The 22,268-nt window shown below is 37.7% G+C and overlaps 1 protein-coding gene across 1 annotated transcript; it reads left to right on the top strand.

Annotated features, from left to right (window-relative positions):
• The first annotated feature begins 2,083 nt into the window (after positions 1 to 2,083).
• apnl (actinoporin-like protein) lies at positions 2,084 to 4,937 on the top strand. The gene is made up of 3 exons (XM_020935127.2): positions 2,084 to 2,175; positions 3,431 to 3,547; positions 4,450 to 4,937. The coding sequence occupies exons 2-3, from the start codon at positions 3,444 to 3,446 to the stop codon at positions 4,877 to 4,879; spliced, it is 534 nt and encodes a 177-aa protein (XP_020790786.2). The 5' UTR covers positions 2,084 to 2,175; positions 3,431 to 3,443; the 3' UTR covers positions 4,880 to 4,937.
• Positions 4,938 to 22,268: the final 17,331 nt, after the last annotated feature.

Below are 22,268 nucleotides of genomic sequence, written 5' to 3' on the forward strand. Positions count from 1 at the left end.
CCAAAATCTGATTGTAATCTGATATCTGGACCTTTCAGATTACTTAAAGATGCATTGTGTAAATTTTCTGGTAGAGGGCCCACTGATTACTTGTCTCTATGAAGATGTTATTGGTTTACTTCCAGTATTCAAAAGTATGGCATTAAACTTTCAGTCTCCATAGAAACACGCAGGAGACGCCACAAGGCCAGTTTACAGATGAGATCTATGAAGAGGTGGGTGAGCCACTGTAAGAAGACATGTTTTTAAAGGTATTTTTGAGCAATAAAAACACCCATAATCGAATAAATGTTTCTTATTTAAGTTTAATACTATATAGCATCTCCATGGTAGCGGACCCCCAACCTGAAAACCTGAAAAGTTACGTACTGCACCTTTAAATGGCATTTAAATCACAGTCAGATGTCAGATGATTTCTCTTTTTACATGTCATTTAATATCCCCCTAAAAAGTCCAAAAATGTGTTAGAAATCAGATTTTGAGTGAGCATGTAACTGCAGTCACTGTCATTTGCATTCAGTGTCAGACTAAAGCTATCAATATGTGACAGACCGGCCATTGATTCTCCATTAGCCTCTTTCACTGTGTTACACCCCAGTTTTTCATTTACCAGTGAGCAGACCAAGTCACTGTTTGGTAAGTGCTTTCTGACAATGCATACATTAACAGTATCAGATCAGCTCTGTAACTGGAGTTTCCTAATGATAAAGCCTATAACAGATCATCTATAGAAAAGGTTTTCATCAACAAAATAAGAATATTAGTCTCCACAGGCAGAAATATGAGTGATTTATTCTGATTGTGCGTAAAATGTCAGATGCAAAATTAAAACATCTTGTCCAGGAGAAAATGGTCTTATCTTTTTTAATATTATTGGTGCTATATGTTGTGGACTAGATGTGGACTTCCCAGCTTCAGACTCGAGTTAGGCAAACACTTGTTGTAAAATCATTTCAACTTACTGTAATGAATGAGTGTGTATGAAAAAATGTTTTGTTGTGTGAAAACTGAAAAACCTCCCCTGATGGACCTGTAAATGAGAAAATAAACACATAACAACAATTAATAAGTCATTGAAACTGAATGTTTTTTGGGTTTTTTTTGTTTGTTTTGTTTTTATCTTAGAGTCCTATATGTTTATTAGTATGGCAAATATCAATCAGTCAGTCAACCCATGTGAAAAGTGCTTTGTGATATTGACCAAATGTTAACAAGGAGCACTTCATGGACTTCCAGGTAGTGACGAAAAGTAGTAGTAGTAGTAATAGTAGTAGTAGGAAAAAGATGAGATGCTCTTTGGTGTGCTTTTTAACTCATGTTTTCATGTGTAGTCTTAAAATGTGGTCCTTTTATTAGACTACACACTTATCCATCCTCAATATCAGACATTTGGAACTTCCCAACACTCTTCTCAGTAATTATCACAAAACACAGAAAATAATACTTTTTTGCAAAATCTTACTCACAAAGAAACAAACCATAGGCTTCTTAGGAAACTGTACATAGTCAGACATGCAAAGAAATGTTCGTCTCAACATGTCACCGTTACACAAGAGCAGCTACAATGGCATTCCTAACTCCGTAAACAATCCTGTGGGAGGCAATGCATGCGGGGAAATTGTCCTTATACGCATTCCATATTATTTTAATGTGGGAGAACTGGTCTAGGAGTGCCTTGGATCCTTCGGGACCAAACATGTATCCAGTGTTTATACAGGCTTCATCTTACATTCCACACTGCAAAAAGCAACGTTAAAATGACTTAAATAAGACCATTTTACTTATTTGAGTAGATTCAACTTGACAAGTAAAACTATCTACCAGGGGAAGTGTGTTTCTCTTAATTCAAGCAATATGAGATTTTGTTTCTTATTTTTCTTAAAAAGTTGCTGTCTTCTTATCTTAAGTTTAGCAAGCTGCATTTTCATATTTTAACTACAACTACAACTCCTTTTACTTGTCAAGTGAAATGTACTCAAACTTTCTGAATTTAGGTAATCTTAATTTGGCTAGATTGTAGTTTTTGCAGTGCAGCTTCCTGGTTTCAAAACATGGGTGTGATACTGGGATAGAGTTGGCAGGTGGGAGGGTTTTTTTCACAGTGGATAGCGGCACAGCCCTTGTAGGTATTTTTCTGCATCGCCATTTGGAGTTTCTCTGGAAGCTTTAACACAGGTAAGATATTTTAACCACAAATAAAAATGACAGAATATTTTGTTAGCAAGAGCAGACTGGTCATAGTCCATTAGCTGATGTTTACGAGTAGAACAGGCTATTTGTCAAGCTATGTAAAACCCTGATGGTGCATTTACTTGATTCATATTTGTATCAGTTGATAAAAGGGGTGATCATTTTCCATGTGTTTAGCCTAACTTCATTATGTTGCGGTGCTTAGCTTTGTAATTGAAGAGGTGCACACTCTAATGAGGCAGGCACAAATCTGCAGATATTTTCTTATTGTTCCTAACTGTTCCAAAATCCCATTAGCCTTTTCAAACGCATCTTTAATACGCAGTTACATCTCAGTTCAAGGTCAATGTAATGCTAACAGAGAAGAACTGATAAGGTTAGATGGGTTGTTATGGCGCTACATGATGCATTATTATGATTATAGCTCTATTTATGGATACTGCTGCATCTGCACATCTGGCTAATCTGGCATTAAAGTCACAAGAACTTGATTTCCTTAACAAAGATTTACTGCATTTTTTATTTTTTTTTTCTTAAACTTTTCTGTTGGGGAGTCTTCTAGCTGCATGTCTCCACCAAGATGAGACTGCTTTGCCTGGAATGTTCCACACTTGGGCATCGATTTAAAGGGCCGATATTACATTACTTACTTACTTCCTCATCCAAACCACACCTGGAATTGTGTTAGTTTCATTCACACGTTTAACACCAATATCCTGTCATGTTTTAATTCAGGAAGTACTCCACTGTGTTTTAAAACACCATACAATGTCATTAGAATCATTTAGATCATTTCAACCCTAGAATTTCCAATCTCAAAAAATAAGAAGTATCTGTGAACTTGAAAACTACCACCACATGACATCACAAAGTAGGAGATGGGAGATGTAGGACATTCCATTTTGCATTAAGTCCCTTTCTTTTTTTACAGTGGGCGGGGTTGCCTTTCCACAGATCAGACCTATAACTTGTGTCACATCCTTGACTCCCAGGAGATAATTTTAATGCCAGACTGTGGAATATTCTAGGCAAAGCAACAGCCTCCACCAGAGTTACAAAGTGCACAGTTAAAGAAATTTAAAGTCTCTATTTTCTGTTTTCGCCACACCTCATCACTAATTCTTGTTATACATTTTCAGTAACTTTAATATAATGTTAAATATGAAACATTAAAAAAAAAAATGCATTAGAAAATCCAATAAATGATGTTAAACTTATAATACATGTTTATGTGTTATAGATCTCTTTGAACCATGACAGAATCAGCTGCAGATGTGGCCGCTGATGTGGACAGCAAGAGAAGTGTGACCATTGAAATCGCCAATGTCACCAACAACTACTGCCTCCTAAATCCCAGGTGACTTTCTAATATGACATATATAACATTTTAATTTCGGTTCAACTCTGAAATATTATGTAAATGGGAGACAAATTGATCATTAATATCACACAGAACAGAAAGGAGAAAGCAATATTAAGATAAAAGAAATGAAAAACAAACAAACAAACAAAAACATAATAACTAACCTTAACTCAAACGTGTCTTTTTAAAGGCCTTATATTACGCAACATTGACACTTGTGAGCTTTAAGCCATGTTATTATACTGTTACATCCTCAAAACACACCTGGAGATGTGTTTTGTTGCATTCATATGTGTCTGAGTAATCCTTTATTGTTAGTCTGTCTATATCTCCAAAGCTCAAAATGCTCTGTTCCACCTTGTGACGTCATTTAGTAATAGTTTACAACTTTTTACCCTTAGTAAAGTAGAGATCAGAAATTCCATGACTGAAATCATGCAAATGATTCTAGAGAAGGTGTATGGAGTTTAAAACACGGTGGAGCACTTCCTGTGTTACTATGATGACATCACAAGGTGGAGTGTTTTCATAGGTTTCAAAAGCAGAGCCTGATTATGAGGGATTTGTGTTTAACATGTGTGAATGAAACTAAACACAACTCCAGGTGTGTTTTTGACGAGGATACAATATTATAACATAATTACAATATAATAATAATAATAATAATAATAATAATAATAATAATAATAATAATAGGCATACTATATTTTCATTTGATAGAATACAAACTTTTTTTTTTTGCTTTTGTAGTTTATATTTCTGTTAACTCACTAGTCTTTCACAAACCTTATTGATTCACAAAGGAAATGTACTGGAAACAGTACCTAAAAAATATGTAATAATCAAATCAGTTTGTCAATATGAATCAATAACAACTGAACTTATTATTTTTAAAGGGTGTATCTGGACAATGGTGAGGTCTACAACCCTCCACAGCCCACAGTGCGCCCCCATATGAAAGAGGTCTGCACTTTCACCAAGAGCGCCTCCAAAGCGACCGGCGCTGTGGGGGTCATGACCTACGACCTGCTTGAGAGGTCACGCAATGACTACATTGAGACCCTGGCCATCATGTTCTCCATTCCCTGGGATTACAACCTGTACAAGAACTGGTTTGCAGTGGGCATCTACCCGAGGGGGCGTAACTGTGACAAAGATCTGTTCAAAGAGATGTACTATGACAAAAATCCACAAGGTTTTACTCGAGATGAAGCTAAGGGGTCAGGGATCAACTATGTGGGAAAGTTCCTGGATATTAAAGCTGCTATGTGTCCCCTAGGCAACGCAATCATGAGCGTGGAAGTCTGGGATAAGCTGTTTTGTTAGAAAGTAAATGTAAAAATATAATAAAAATAAATCAGATGGCATTTGTTTTTCATTTCAATCACTTTTGTCTTCATGTTTATTTCTCTCTTTTGGATTTGTCCCTTAGAGCAGGGTCCCCAATCACAGAAAACTATTATCTATCTATAAAAAAGAAGTCAAACTCCTTTTAGTCTATACTACCATATTTAATCTGAAAATATTGTGCAAATTAAAAGTGCATTGTATAATTTTTCCGGTGGATGGTCCGTCACTTGCCTGTTTCTATGTATATGTCATTGCTCTGCCTGGAATGTTCCAGAGTATGACATTAAACAGCTCGACCTGACATTTATTCAATTACAGGTAGTTTTAAAGCTCAGAAATACCAACAAAAACAGACATTCTGACTGTGAGCGGTGTTGCCTCTCCACAGATCTGACCTGTAACTTGGTCTGGTTTGGTCTCCATGAAGATAGAAAGGTTTAATGCCATACTGTGAAACATTCCTGATAAAGCAGTAACAGCTGCATGGACACAAGCATTTGACGGACCCTTCATCAGAAAAATTACACAGTGCACCTTTAACCTAAAAAAAAATGCAAATTAACCTACAACATGTTTATTATTACACATTTTTCAAACTATGTTAAGAGTTATAAGAATTTTGTGCTATCATTACTCGCTCTGCCTCCTTTCACCACTCTTTGAAAAAAGGTATGTTTATTACCAGTCCTTACGAGAAAAAAGGTTGAGGAACACTTGTTAAGAGTTACTGTATTTGTGATCTATCATTTAATAGATTTGTGCTTTTGTGGTAACTTACAAACTTCACTTATGATTAGATTTCCGTCTTCTGTGGTGTAGTTCTTTTAGGCCTTGTTTTTGCCCAACTGAGACTTGGTTTCATTCTGTTAAAGACCTGGTTTAGTCCCGTTAAAGATGTGGTTTCATTCTGTTGAAGACAGGGTTTAGTCCTATAGTGCTTGAAACAACAAACAGCTTAATATATCATATTACAACCTGACAGTGCGGTTAGCTCTTTGCCTGATCACGTTTCTCTTTGTACCTTTGTACCAGTTTCCCACATCAACCTAAAAGTACATTATTGTAATACTCTGGCAGCTATGAGCAGGCTGCTATTGATACTTTGCAGTGACATCATGGTAGGGGTGTTCTACGTATATCTCTATTGTGGATTCTTCCGCAGTTACCATGGTGACACAATGCACACATTAGCAAACATTATCAAAAACATTTTTAGACTCTCCCAAAACTTGAGAAAAAATACAAAATGGATTTAAGCCGGGGGTTACGAGGGTTTATGGTTCTGTTTAGGTGTTTGATTTTCAGCAAAAAAGTGAGAGTGACTAACTGAAAAACTGCTGGCTAATACTAACTGACATGTGATTGTAATTTTATTTGAGAGGGACTTGCTTAACACCACAAATTAGCTCATTTGTTACAGTTGCAGTTCCAAGTCAATTCTTTCTGGTGAGACTGTGTTAAAACAAAGCTTAGATTCATGTCTAACAAATCCTTAGACAGAGCAGTGCCTACAGTTAGCATCACACCCCCAGAGAATGTTGACATCAGCTGCAAAGTACCAATAAGTCAGTCTTGTGCTACACTGTGTTAACTTATAGCCATACCTAAAAAACTGAAATAAAAATTCCTAAAACAAATAAATAAATCAAAACTTGGTACAGATCAATGGAAGCAACCAAATATGTGACAGTCTTTTATCAACTTTATGTGATGCATAAAACTGAAAATGTAATATTAGTTGTCATATTTTTACACTGTTTCTATGCTGTCATTTTGTTTATGCTTTTGATACTTTTTTCCTTGCATCCCAACATTTTCAGAAATAAATGCTTTCGAAACCATGATCTAAAAGCTGTATTGTAGCTGACAGATCCTGCATACCTGGGTATTACCTTTTCTCAAATCTTCTTAACATCACAGTTCTTTGACTATGTTTATGAATCCACCTGGTAAAAACCCTCTATTTCATAACCAAATCCTCTGTGTGTTCAATGACATCTGTTTTGCACATAAAATATAATCTTTAGAAATGTAAATGACAAACTGACTCATGCAGGGCACGAATCTGAATGAAACGCCCTCTTCTGCATTTACCTTGACACTGAACCATTGAAATAAAGCTTTCTCTGCACAAGCTGTTTGTTCAGAGTATGTGGATAGAAATACCAAATGTAGGAACATCTTTGAAATTAGTACAATAGAGCGCAGAGCTCTATAGTCCCTCCATCATAGGTGCTTCATGCATTTACAGTTGACTCCTCAGCTGATGTGGTACAGAACAGGCACAGGATCAAAGCATGGCACATGACAAAGACGAGAGGTGAAAGGAGGGGTTACCTTTGTGCAATACCACAGTCTGAATAAAATGTGTTTTTAAATGTACTTCAAATGGAAAATATACACAAAAAACAGAGTTAGTTCATTTGAAATGGTTTGCAGTGGTCAAAAGTGATTCCTACCCTACCTTATGCATTCCAAGCATCCTAGTTTTTGTCGATCCAACCAATGACTTCCAGGAAAGTTGCATGGCGCACCCGCCCGGTTTTAGCCAGTGACAACTCACAAGTTTCTCGCTCACTCCAAACTTTCTTTCTGCTGCTCTATTACCATTTTTGGCTGAATATTTTGTTACTTGCAGCAGGACAGTGGCCTTTCTGCAGGAGACATGTGCAGTAGAGGGCAAAGTGACAGAGGTACAGAAGTAATAGGAGAATCTCTAGAAGCCTAGAGCGCCCTCTCGCGGCTGTCAGTGTGACAATTTGAATATATAAGTCGCGCTGGCGTATAAGTCGCAGGACCACCCAAACCATGAAAAAAAGTGCGACTTATAGTCCGAAAAATATGGTACTTAACATAAAATTTTTAAGAGTGTAATTTGAAAGCTTAATGCATATTTATTGTGCTGCACTTTTTGTAGGTTCAAGATTGTAGTTTAAATGCAAATTGTATGACTGCATTTCTCCAGATTAAAAAAATATCACATTTCCTTTGTTAATTTTCAACTAAATGAAAAGTACCACCTATTTCATTATATGCTGCAACGTGATTGAAGCTACCAGATAATTGAACTTAATACACAGAGTTTGCCTCATTATCTTTGCATGACAACAATAATAGGGGGATGTATATGTGATACAGTAGGTTAGGGCCCTGTTAATATGACTCTTTAGCACTTCATTACTCCAGCTCCAGGATGCTGAGGAATGGGAGGAAATAGCCATCATTAACCTCAGTAAATGTAATATGCCACTGTAGCATTAACTCTTAATTTATTCGCGGTTTTATTTTTCATTTGCACACATATCACTGCATATGTCCTCTTTGCTGGTTTCCGACAGACAACACACAATGTATGTATAACAAGAAATAACGGATTTGAAATTGGTATTAATGCAAAACAATGTATGTTTCTTAGCTGATGTCAACAATAATGTGATGACATAAACATAAGAATGTTACATACATGAAACTTATTTATAACATAAGAATACATATATTTATTTATTATTTTTAGTACTTATTTTGCAACTAATCATTTTATATTCCTTTACAATGGAACATAATAACTTCCATACATCAGTGCGGTCATTACAACAGAAACAAGAACAACAGCAAGCAAAAAAATTGCCCAAAAAGGAGTGGGAAGAAGGAAAATTTTTTTAATCCCACCCTCATCTTCAAATTTAACACAATTAGCTTTCATTTGCATTCTTCAGACATTTTATATCAAACCATATAGGTGCTATTTACACGTTAGGACAATGAGTAACGATGAGTTATATCAATATAGATTTTTTTTTTATTTATGTGTTTATTTAAATTTTTTATAATTAATTGATTGATTTATGTGTTTATGCGTACAATTGGGGGGGGGGGCTTGTTTGTTTTTGCAGTACCTGACCACATTTACATTACGCCCAGCTCTCTAAATACATTATTATATCGCTTTGAAGATTTGTCATGTTGATCTAATAAATTGATGGGGGTATAAGCTGCAATGCTATTTTTCTATATAATGTTGCCATGTCCTTCAGAAGGCATTGTCTCTTTAGTGCATTTGCTGTGAGCCTCTCTAGAGCTGTACCTGTGCTGCTTCCACACATGAGCTTTATTCAGCCTCTTTATATCTCATGAGATTTGTTTTTATTCAGAATTAAGGTGTGAAGAAATATTTTAAGCACAATCAGATTTTCAACAAGGGATGTATGGGAAATGCATTTGCACGGATGGAGAAAGGAAGAACCTGTAGTGTATATATAGGGAAGAGGATTTGATATTTCTATTGTAAAAGATTCTCTGGGGAACCTTGGGAGTGTGACAGGTGAAAGTCTGTTGTTGTGTTTTCAAGTTTCTATAACAGAAATGCCACCGGATAACTTTATGCTCCTCTTTCTTGAAATGCTGTTCGTGGTTATAACATGTGTGGATCTACATTGGAATAATTCACAAAGCACAGTTTAAAGGTCCTATATACTCAAAAAAATGGCACTTAAGAGTTTTAAGACATTAAGACATAATCAAAAGCATACCTGGAGTGTTTTGGCAGCAACGTCCGTTGAAAGGAACGTGTGGATGCGGAGATGTAGCCAAGAGTGGTGGGACAGCAATGTGCTTCGCTTTAGTGACACGGAGTTCATTAACAATTTTCGTATGACGAGAAGAACGTTTGTGTACATTTGTGAGTGCCTACTTGTGCCACTATCGCAGGAGGAAACACATCTTCGACAGATTATTTCCGTCAGTAAACACATCGGCGTTGGGCTGTATTGGCTTGCAACAGGTGCTTGTTACCGCACAGTAGCAAACCTCTTTGGCCTGGGTCGCATATAAAAAAATCAGACCTGTATCATTCAGACTGTCATTAAAAGATCAGATACATGTCACATAGGGGCCAAAAATCAGATTTGGGTCACTTCAGGCTGCAGTGTGAACGTAGCCTAAGTTATTCCTCATTTACCTTTTGCATTCCAGGTATCCTAATTAGTTTTGCTGCCATGGTAATGCTAACAACAAATAGAATGCTAACAGTGCACTTTCTCATTTTCAGACAATAAATAGCTCTGTAAGTAAGTAGATATAGTAGCAAACTTATTTTGACCTTAAAAGCTGCTTACACAATACACCTGTCCTTGGATAAGATACATTTTGCTCAGATACATATAGGGGGAAAAATGTACAGCCCTTTTAAGTCTATTATTCTCTACTCACAGTTGCATTTATCTATCCACAAAATCCTTAGATCTCCAGTTTGAATTTGACCACATCATTTACCATAGGTAAACATACATAACTATTGACTATTATAGGCGTGTTCAAATACAACTGTCATGGTATTTGACTTAGTTTTCATTATGAACTACACCCCTTTTACAAACTCCATCTCTTGATTGAAAGAAGCAAGCAACATACAAAACACTGAACCACGTAACCCCATAATGATTTTCCACTCAAACACTGCCATCTAGCGGCCACTTTTGACTTGAGGTAGGAAATGTATTATCAGACAAAGTAAGGTTATATAAATGCTGGCTCTAAGCACAGTTCTACATAAATTATCTCAACATTTTGTTGTATCTGTCTGGCCACAATTGAATCAGATCAGCATTTTTTTTTCCATCGGAGCGTCTATCTGAGTCAGTATCCCCACAGAAAGTCTACAGGAAATAAACTGTTTTTGAAGCCAGGCCAAGTTGCATCATTTTCTATTTATCTCGCTTGATCCTTTCTTTAGGTTGTTTTTCATAGGAAATACATACAGCTTTAAAGCATGGCTCAAAGTTTGTTTTAGTCCAGGTCAGAGGTGAGTAGAGTAGCCACTAAAGTATTAAAGTAAGAGTAACTTTACTTTAAAATAATATTACTCAAGTAGAAAGTAGCGGTCCAGGGAAATACTCAAGTAAGAGTTAAAAAAAAAATTTTAAATCAGGAAACCACTACTTCAGTAGGAGTAACTGGACTGTCTGAACATAGTATCTGTAATCATCAAACCTAAATCAAAACAAACAAAGAAAATAATAAGGAATATGGATAAACAAGTATGTGTGTTAGTTTCAGAGTAGTTTCAGTGTTGTTAGCTCCTCCCTTCAGGCAGAACTAAAGAAGCAGCTTGGGTGAGCTGCGAAATGTATTCGACCAAAATAAACTTTTGTCTATTTCACAAAGTGAATTTTTTTCCTTATGGCATGAATTCTACCTTTATGACTGAGGGATTTTATACATGTCTGTAAAAATTAAAGTTAATGTAGTTTCAATGAAAAATATTAAATAACACACAGATCTGGTATTCCTGGTAAATGATAAACGACAAAAATGAACAAAAAAGAAAATGCGTTTGAAAGAGCAGTGCAAAAAAGACATAAATGTTCAAATTATTGAGAGCATCGTTTGTCATTTGAAGGCGGTTCGGGGCCAAAATTTTGAAATTGCTCAAAACTTGCTGGAAACATCTCTAAACAACCTCAGACCACCCCAGATGTATTTATTGGAGCATTTTTGTCATGTGAAGGCAGTTTGAGGTCAAAGTCTAACATGACGAAAAATGAGATTTTTCGTCAGGTCGTTTCTGCTCCGATTTGACCAAATTTTCTAATTACTCAACACTTACTGGGAACATCTCTAAACAACCTCAGACCACCCCAGATGTACATATGAGAGCATTTTTTGTCATATGAAGGCAGTTAGGGCCAACATGGTGAAAAATTTGATTTTTCATCAGGTCTGACCCTATTGTTTCTGCTCAAATTTGACCAAAAATTTTGAAATTGCTCAAAACTTACTGGAAATGTCTCCAAACATCCTCAGACCACCCCAGATGTACTTATTAGAGTTTTTTTTTTTTTGTCATTTGAAAGCAGTTTGGGGTCAAAACCTGACACAGTCAAAAATTTGTTCAGTCATTTCGGCTCAAATTCGTTTATTTGTATAGCACAATTTGTACACAAAGAAATTCAAAGTGCTTTACAGAAAAAGAAAAACATTAAAATCACAATAAAAACTAATTAAAACATAAATAATTATCATAAAATTAAAGATTAAAACTAGAAAAGCACTCAGAGAGCACAGACCTCCGCCAGGGACTACCCCCATTTTTTATATAAATTGCGATAAAATCAGTCTTCTGGATCAGATCCGGATCAGCCTTTGGAATATGAAAGAGGATCCCATTGTCCATCCCTGAGTCAAATTTCATGGGGTTTGGTCAATAATTAACCGAGATATTGAGAAACAAAATTTTTGGCCCCATTTACCACAATGTTAACTAAAATTTCAAAGTGAACCAGAATCCAGGATTTCTTCCGGATCACCCCCAAAATGAAATCAGTTCTTCCTTTTCACATTTCCAACAAATCCTGAAAATTTCATCAAAATCGGTCCATAACTTTTTGAGTTATGTTGCTAACAGACAAACAAACAAACAGACAAACAGACAAACAAACAGACAAACGCCGGCAAAAACATAACCTCCTTGGTGGAGGTAATTAAAAGATTAAAAAGCAAGAGAGACATTAATTACATAAATTAGAGAGAAGAGTGCAGAATGAAAACCTGCAAACTTTCAGTCATATGCACAGCTAAACAGAACCATTTTGAGCCTGGATTTAAACAGCATTAAAGTAGAGGCCTGTCCCATATTTTCAGGAGGACTGTTCCCAGGTTTTAGCTTTGTGAACCTAAAATGCTGACTCCCCGTTTTTAGTCCTGAGGTCCTCAGAGTGCGAGATGGTTCATATGGCTCTAACATGTCACAGATGTACTTTGGTGCTCAGCCATGGAGCGACACAAGTAGAGCCACTTTAAAGGCTATTCTCTGAGTCACAGGAAGCCAGTGCAGAGGCCTGAGCACAGGACTTATGTGACTTATTTCCTAGTTCGAGTCAGGACCCAAGCTGCAGAATTCTAGATGTACTGCATCGTCTCACAGCTCGATTAGAGAGGCCAGTGAGCAGACCATTACAGTAGTCTAACCTACTGGAGACAAACGCATGGATAAGTCTCTCCAAGTCTACTTTAGACAGTAAACCTTTGATTTTTGCTATGTTTTTTAGATAGTAAAAGGCTACAGAGCTTATTGATTTGATGTGGCTGTTAAAGTTTGAGTCTGAGTTCATTATTACCCTGAGATTTCTTGCCTGATTTTAAGGTTTTAGAGAGAGAGACTGGAGGTGACTGCTGACACTGTCTTTATGTTTCTGTGGACCAAACACTATGACTTCAGTCTTGTCTGAGTTTAGATGGAGAAAGTTGTTTTGCATCCACACACTGATCTGTTGGATGCAGTGGCAGAGAGAGTCCACTGGTCCATAGTCTCCTGCTGCCAGAGAGACATAGATCTGAGTGTCATCTGCATAATTGTGGTAGGACACATTACTGCTGCGTATTAACTAGGGCTCGATCAATATGGATTTTGTTGCGGCCGATATGATACTGATAAAATGGGAGTTGAAGCTGCCGATAGCCGATATAATCACCGATATATTTAATGATGTAAAAATTCACTGTAACTCTTGAATTGTTTAAAAAACTTTGGTTTGGCTCTGGTGGATTTTAAATTGGATTTATTTAGGCAACATTTATTGTTATTCTGCCTTTTTATGTCATATTTACAGACAACAGGTCAACCTAATGGCATTTTTGCATCACATTTTAGCTAGTAGTGATGGGTATTCCAGTTCTTTTTAGAGAACCAGCTCTTTTGGCCCAGCTCACTAAAAGCAGCTGGCTCTTTCAGCTCCCAAGCAGCTCTTCAGATTGTTTTGTTGCAAGCAGGACTAAACCAGAACTGAACCAGGTCTTAATCAGGTCTAAAGCAGGACTAAAGCAGGTCTAAACCATGTGTAAAACAGGACTAAACCAGAATTGAACCAGGACTGAGTGTCGGGACTCGGTCTTTATCTCTCTCCCTCTCTCGAGCCCAAGATTAGTTCTGGTTTCTACATTTTATGCTGAACTACATTTTTTTCTATCCTATGCACACGCATATTTCTGAACGTTTAATTTTTATCCGCAGCCCGCTGTCAAACTACAGGTCTGCATGAAGAGAAAAAAAGTCAGAGAAAGAGAGAGGGTGGAGAAAGAGAAAACATGGCTCCCAATAAGGAGCAGGCTTCAGTCGTTCGCTTCAAAGAGTCGACTCTAAGAGCCGCTTCGTTTGAGCCCGACCCATCACTACTAGCTAGTAAAGAAAGTAGCGCTATTAGCCTTTAGCCGTAAATACGTGTGCGCCGCGGTAATTAATTATACGCATAAATGTAATAATTCACACATCTATTCACAGCTCATTTACATATCAAAGCTGGTCCAGTAACAAATATACGGCCAATATAGTAACTTTACATATGGCCAATAGAAGAGAAAACAGTCTGTTTATGTGCAGTAGCTACAGCAGCTAATCGCTAACCAATGAGAAAGAACCAAAACTAGCTTCAAACTCAACACATTTCCAGCACTCACCGCTCACACAGGCTCCTCCTCACATCACAAGTCTGCACCAATAAATGTCCTTTTAATCCAGACTCAAACCGATTGTCTGTAAAAAGAATATAATCTCATTGTTGCACACATGGATCTGTGTCTGTGGGTGTAAACAAGAGCACGTGAGTGGTGTGTTCTGGGGCAGTATGGCAACACACACAGACAAATTACTCCGCAGATAAATACTGATGCGGAGCCGTATATTAGGACATTTATCTGTCTGGAAATAGGATTAAATTAACATAATGTAGAGAGTCTAGCTTTTTTAACGAGGTATAACATGCCCACTTGAACTATTGGCAAGATTTTCTGCAGTATCGGCCAGTCGCCGATATGTTTCCAGGTGCCCATATTTGCTGATAATATCGGCCAACCGATATACCGGTTGGGCCCTAGTATTAACTGGCCTAATGGCAGCATGTAGAGATTGAACAAAAGGGGGCCCAGGATCGACCCCTGAGGCACCCCACAGGTCAGGGCCATGTGATCTGAGACACAGTTACCAATTTCAACAAAATAGTTCCTGTCTTCTAGATAGGACTTGAACCAGTTTAGTGCAGTATCAGAGATGCCCACCCAGTCCTCTAGTCTCAGTAAGAGGATCCCATGATCGACAGTGTCAAAAGCAGCACTCAGATCTAACAGGATCAGGGGATCAGGTGGGCTTGAAAACCTAACTGGAAAACATCAAAGGAGGAGGAACCAAATCAAGCGGACCGAGACCTCAAAAAAGAGGTGGTCTCGGTTCGCTACACTCCACACCAAATGCCAAATTTTGGTGCGGTTCCTCTGGTGTGAACGCGAACCTGGGTCCAAACCAGAGACAGTAGGTCCAAACAGACTATTCGAAATGCATCATGGGAGGGGATACGCGTCTCCTCTGCCTGAAATTACACAACATACGCCTTCGGCGACTCCAGCACAATAACAGCTTGTTGTCCAGACGCAGCCGCGATTCATTTTCGAACAATTTTTACCAACAATGGCCAATACAGAGAACGTACTACACGATGATCAGAGCAAGAACCAAAGAGCAAACATGTCGCTCCAGAGTGAGTCAAGTGAGTGAGAGAGAGGTCCCGGTGTTCCCCGTGATCATGTAGCAACCAGCATTTGTTATTTTAGACTATTAATTAACCAAATAATTTCATGGCAATAGGTAATAGCCTATATTCAGTTGATACAACTTCAAAATGTCCCTGCTTTTAGCCTAGTGTGAGAAATATAGTCAGACTAGATCCAAACCAGAGTCCTGACTCAGCGGGAGCAGCTCCAGTTCAGTCTGGGTTTAGAGGAGCTGGAGCGGGGAGTGGTGTCAGGAGTCTCGGCCTGAATAGTGCTTTCCCCGCGAAGAACCAAATGCACGGAGGACAGACGCTCAGAACAATATATAACCAACCAAACGGGACTCAAGCTTGTCTTAGGCGAGGACAGCCCGTGGTATTAACAGGAACATCGGTGTTGATAACTGGAGGTATTGCTGTTTTCCTGGGGAAACAGAGGCGCGTCACTCGAACCAGGTTTGGTTTGTTTGCCGGTGTGAAAGCGGACCACACTGGAGTGTATTTGCTACATAATAACAATTTTATTGCCTGGTGCGGACCAAATAATCGAACTAGCGGTGTGAAAACGACTTAAAACAGTTTTGTCAGTTACAGGTGCAAAGTGACTCAGCTCTAAGTGTCTCTGTGGCTTCATGCTTGTTATTTGTGTTGTGGAATTAATGGCATTTTTGATGCCCTGAACTTTGTCATTAATACTGCAAACTCATTACACTTAGATGTGGAAATATATTCTAACGGCAGTGGAGCTCGGAGGTTTGCTAATCATGTTTTCTTTTCAAATTGGTGTTGCTGTTTCCTGCTATTATAGTCAGTCTAAATCTATGCTGGGGAGCAAAAGCAAGACAAAATACATATTAACTCTAAAGGTTTCCAGATTTGTTCAAAGTCAAAGTCCACATACCCCAGGGACACTGCATTTTTCATGGCTAGGGAGCAGTCCTTGGTGGCAAAAATGTTCTTGATCGCGTTTTGATCTTGATCTATCTCATAGCTTATTAGTATGTCACATTGTTTGTATATGCTAACTGGATCAACTGCATCGAAATAATTTGAGCAGGCTTTGTTGACCCATCTCAAAAGAAGCCAGTATGTGGGATACTCTTCAGGATGCAACCGAACATTGCCCAGCACTCTGTCTAGAAGCTCATTGCCTCCAGTGTTGGTGGAGTGAAAGTATGAGGGGCTGAACATCTCATATCATCTCTAAAATGGCATTGTGCTTTGTCTGCAATTCTGGTTCACTTTCACCCGCTTCCACTGCAGCTGCTACTACTGCATCCAAGCAGCTGCAGCCACAACTATTGGATCCATAGAGGCTGCTGTGGCATTGTCTTGTACAACCCCTGCTTGTGCCTGTGCTCCTGCTTCTGCTCCATATCCAGATTCTTGAGCTCCAGTCTGTGGATCCATGTGATGTTAAATAAATAAATACCTTTTCTCTTTCTTCTTATTCTGGAAGTTGTAATAAACAGGGTGCTTAAAGCTTGGTCTGTTTGTCTATTTATCCCTCACATACATGACTCGGCCCCCCAGGGAGGGTTCCCTGGGAGACCCAAGGCTGCATCCTCCAGTTGAACCACACCTTGGGCATGTGTATAACTGTGTTTCACTTTCATGCAAGCACTACTGGCTGCATACAGCAGGGGGCAAATTTTGTGTACATATGGCTCTGTCTCCCTCTGGTGGCCAAAGCTGATGGCACATGTCAGGTGGTCAGTGCAGACGGATGGTGTCCCCCCCAGCCATGTGACTTGTCATTACATTGTCTCCGTTCTTCATGTGCTCTGTGTGGTATGGTGCTGTTTATTTATTTGGAAACTGTTTTAACCCCAGAGGGGTACATATGTACATTTAATCTGAGAATAGCACAATGGTTACAAGTCCTGTAATTGTTCCCCATGTATGTGTTGTGCCCTATTACAGATACTGTAAAACCAGCTCTTGGGGTCAAAATAAATCCACTGTGTGCTGTCTCCATCTAAGTATAAAATGCATTGTCCAATAATCAGGCAGTGCAAGTTAGCATGGTAGTTGTCGTCAGCTTTTCTGTCATAGCAAAACTCTGCTTTGGTCTCTGAGAGTTGAGAAAAGTGCTTGTAAACTTAATGTTCTAAATATCTGGATGCTCAGAATACAAAATATAACAACTTTGGCCCACTGCAAATATATCACTGAAGTAGCAGTAAAAGATAATGGAAACGTTGCATGCAGTTTTAACTGAGTAAATGTAACTACTCCCCATGCACCTCTGGCCCTGCAGGCTTCAGAAATAGTCCATCCTGTTAGTTTGTTATTATGTGGACTCTCAGCATGCAGTGACACCAGCAAAGATCATGTAACAAAAGGATTTAAGGACAGTCTGTACAGAGCAAAAGAAAATTGCTGATTTAAAGCTTTTAAAGTGGGGGAAAGTTCAAGGTGCTGTATAGATTGAGAGAAGAGGGGTAGGACAGCCAAAATATGCATACAGGGATATACACAGATATATATGATGTGTGTGTGTTGAGTATGGCCTTGTACCTGATTTTCAAGCTAAAAAGAAGTATTTGCATCTGTATAACATCACTTGTACTGACATGTATGTTTTTTGTCCACTAGCATGTTTTTAGAACAGTTTTCAGATGGAAAAGTGCAAGTTTGTGATCAATAAAATGGTCTACAATCAGATACGGAGAGCACACAGTAGTCTGATTTTGTCACAAAGCATTGTATTTCAAATACACTTTATGAGAGAGGAACACAATACTAATTTACAAGAAAAAAGTTGGAAATGCAGCTTTAAACTCTGGCCTTTCTGTAAGCAAAGAGCATGAAAGAAAAGGGAGATTTGTAAAGAAAGAAGAGGCCTACATAAAAGTTGAGTTAGTTCAATAGAATAGGAACAATGGACCTCTATCTACATTTCAAAGTAAACCGCATATGCACTATCATGTGCTGTTCTTCGTGTAAGTTTATGGTACTGAAATGGCAGTCCTGATACTTAAAAGTAGGGTTGGGTGATATGGCCAAAAAAAAAAAAAGTCTTGCTTTTTTGCACACCCAGGACGATTACGATTTTAATCAATTTAAACTAAATTATATGCTATTATTTAAGAATTTATAAACTGCCTTAAGTTACATTTGTATAGCTATCTAATCATAATTGCACAATAACCGTGGTTTATAAGTAAATCAGGAGAAACGTTTTTAATAATAATCCTCGATTTTACAGTTTTGCAATTTTTCTAAATCTTTATTACTTAAAAACCCAAATTGATTTAATTAATTCAATTAATTGCCCAGTCCAACTCGAAAGTGTAAATTTTTGAGCCTGAAATTGGTGACCACTTACAACTATTTACACCATAACTACAACACCTCAGTGCTTTCAGTACATGGACTGGAAATTATTTATTTCATTCAAGTACAAAAAATATTTCCCTTAGCTTTATTGTAAAGTCAATAGTCAACAAAAAAGCCAACAGAAAAAAAGGAGAAAAACAAAAAAGATTGCAGCTGTGCCATGTTCAAAATGTGTTTCAAAACTTCTACCAAGATATTCTCTGATAAAGTTGAACATGCAAGGATGATCATTCAGCACAAATGAGCATTTATTCTAACCTTAATCACTAACAATTTACTTTCTCCTCCTTGACCTCATATTGTAGCCTGAATTGAGACTTTCATTTTGAGAAGAGTCAGGCTGTGCTGCTCCCTGTTCGTTTTATTGTTTTTGAGCACCCCAGCTCGTGTATCAGGTGTTCTCTGTATTTCTTCTAGAACTTGTGTTTTTTCAAGCTCAAATCTCCCAGGATGCTTTGCAAACTCACCGTGTGTTGACCTTCACAGATTGGTACAGGCCCAGAAACTTTCCCCCACCACCGCGAGCGAATGGAGAGGTGAAGAGAATTTAATTTCGCTCAATGTGTGTTTGTGCTCCACGTGTCTTTCCTTTCTTCTGACCTGTTCGGAAGGGCGGCCATTTTGGAGGCGTTGGTGGTCCCAGCACCGTGCCAGTCTCCACAGGGTCAGTGTTATGCCAGCTGTTTGGGTTTCACAAGGCAAAGTAATTATTCATGTCAAGTCCAATTACTCACATCACTGCGCGCAATATTTTAATTTTCATCAGGAGAGACGCCATGCTCCACTAACCTGTTTGTGTGGGGGAACTGTGTAAAGAGTTTGATAAACAAAGACCTCACAAATATGGCACAAATGAATGAGATACTTGATAGATTAATCTGATTTTGTTTTGTCAATTATCTGAAACGAGGTGGACACACACATAACACTGATACAAGTTTTGTTTGTTTCCAGTTGGTGAGGCTAGTGAGGCTAATTGGTGTAGTTATTATTAAATGGCTCTGGAAAGTTACACCCTAAATATAAATATACAGATGTTGGAGCATTTTGAAAGAGTGTATTATTTAGTATTGAAAACTTTTAAAGGTCTGTTTAATTGACTCCTTTGAGCTTTTAGTTATGTTAGAATTCTGTTACCTCATTAAAAACATACTTGGAGTTGTGCTTTGTTTCATTCGCATATATTTGAATGACTTCAAATCTGAGTATCTCCAAAGTTCAGAATGCTCTGCTCCACCTTATGATGTCAAGTAGTGGTAGTTTTCAAGTTACCAGCTACCTTTTAACTTTTGTTTAGAAAAAATTTGCCATTGCAGTTCTGAAATAATCCAAATGATTCTAGTAAAGGTGTATGGAGTTTAAAAACACAGTGGAGCAATTTTTGTATTACAGATCATTAATTTGAAAGCACTTATAGTATTTATTATATTACACAAATTGCAGAAGTTATCACTATGTATTTACACAGATGGCTACTACTATTTTAGTGTCAATTAATATACTTACAAACTTTCCTATAGGCTACCAAAGGTACTTATTAGGTGTTACCATGGTAACATACTTAAACAGTATTTAAAAGAGCTGTTACTGTTACTGTTACTGTTATGGCTCCTCTTCATCAGTGTCCAAGTTGTGTTTGTGTGTTTGTATATTCATTTTCAGTTTCCTGTTTATAGGCACCATTTTGAGCACTTTTGACCATCCAAAAGATATATTTAGTTTGGAATTGTCAATTGCGATGACAACAACACATTCCCCATCCCACTGAAACCCATGGATATTGCCCCTGTCACTAATCATTGTCAATTGTTATGGGTGTTGTCATTTGTCTGAAGCTCCGAGTCGCTGTCATAGCTGTTTCCCTGGTACCTTAAAAATGCCAACAAGCAGAGGGGAATGAATAAATATGTCTGCAGTCTCTCTCCTCTATATCATTTACATCTCCAGCTCCATAAAGTTAACTTCTTGGCTCTGGGCTGTCAGTGATTCAGCAGCTTCCTGATTCCTCCTCCTCCTCCTCCTCTGTGTTTCCTGAGCCAGAGTTATGACTTGTATCGAGTCTGAATCGTGCCAGAGAACAGCAGCCTTCTGTCCCTCCTGCAGCTCTGCCAGCCCCAAACTCACACTCTGTGCATACAAACAGGAACTTTGCACATGCACAACCCTTGATGTTTGGTTATTTTGCATGTAAAGAGTAAATATTATCTGATAGGCCATGTCCACATTTTAAAATAACACTACAGAACGTTTCTAGCTTTATAATTTGTTAGTTAGTACATACTAGTAGCACCTCTCTTGTACTCAGTATTTATTTTACTATATAAGAGTAAGGGATAAATAGACTACAGGGATAAGTAGACTATAGAACAGTGGAGGAAGAAGTACTCAGTTACTGGAGTAAATGTACAAATATCGGAGCAAATAAATACTCAAATAAAAGTAAAAGTATCACATGAAAAATGTACTTAAGTAACAGTATTGAAGTACCTGTTTAAAAATGTACTTAAAGAGTAAAAAGTTAAAGTATTTTGCACAGAGTTTGAGGTCGTATAAAACTTCATATGTACTGATTTTGATAACAGAATTTCTTCAACAGAAACAATTGAATTCCTAGCTTTTTTTATTTTGCATATTTTTGTTTGCTCAAATTACAGATGTGTGTAAAAAATAAAACCTTCAAGCATCAGGTCTCATCAACAATAATAAAAAAATACTTTTACTTTTCGGTCTCTCAAGTGTACTGAAGTAAAAGAAAAGTACATATCTACTTTAGAATGTACTTAAGTTCGTTAACTTCGTTATATTCCACCTCTGCTATAAGTGATTAATCAATGTCATTATTTTATGGGAGTCATCACAAGCTTCATAAAATATTATAAATGAGGGTCCGGTGGTGGGGGGAGCATAAAGAAAGACTTAACTCATCACTCTGAACAAATATAAGTCTGATTCAGGCTTAGTGACTACTTAATTCAAGAGTTTTAGTTAAAGTAGGACTGAATCATTCTTAATAATAAACATGGAAATAAATGTGTTCTTAATGAAGTCTCTAAGGCTGTAGTGTAAACAGTAACAGCGGTTATTATAACTTGTCACTAAAGTCCACCAGCTGTATCACCACATATTTACACAATTTGCGTAAAGCTCAGTCCGGTGTCACTAATCCCTCTAAATCCTGCCCGTTATGTAAGTGAGGTAAGTCTGGAGACTATATGGCCCAATGACCTGCTGAACTGAGTATGGCTGTGCAAACCGAGCTGTGGGAATGTTACGTGCAAATGCGAAGACACGATGAAATACGAGCCGTTACTAGTGCAGTACCAGTAAACATCACTAAAGGGCAGAGTTTCTCAATTTAATGAAGGATTTTTTTTTCATGTTGGGTTTGTCATTATAGTGCTTTTATGAGGATCAGAAAATAAATCCCTCATTTATTCAAAAGCACAGTATGTAATTTTCTGCTTGGTGTTATTGTTGAGCCTGGAATG

Source organism: Boleophthalmus pectinirostris, unplaced genomic scaffold, assembly GCF_026225935.1.
Source record: "Boleophthalmus pectinirostris isolate CB_2022bp ecotype Guang Dong unplaced genomic scaffold, ASM2622593v1 HiC_scaffold_17, whole genome shotgun sequence".
NCBI classification, from domain to species: domain Eukaryota; kingdom Metazoa; phylum Chordata; class Actinopteri; order Gobiiformes; family Gobiidae; genus Boleophthalmus; species Boleophthalmus pectinirostris.

Bases quoted from the DNA above. Each gene is read 5' to 3' on its own strand.
- apnl (XM_020935127.2), top strand. From the start codon at position 3,444: ATGACAGAATCAGCTGCAGATGTGGCCGCTGATGTGGACAGCAAGAGA. The intron at 3,548-4,449 runs GTGACTTTCTAA...TTATTTTTAAAG, and splicing joins TACTGCCTCCTAAATCCCAG to GGTGTATCTGGACAATGGTG.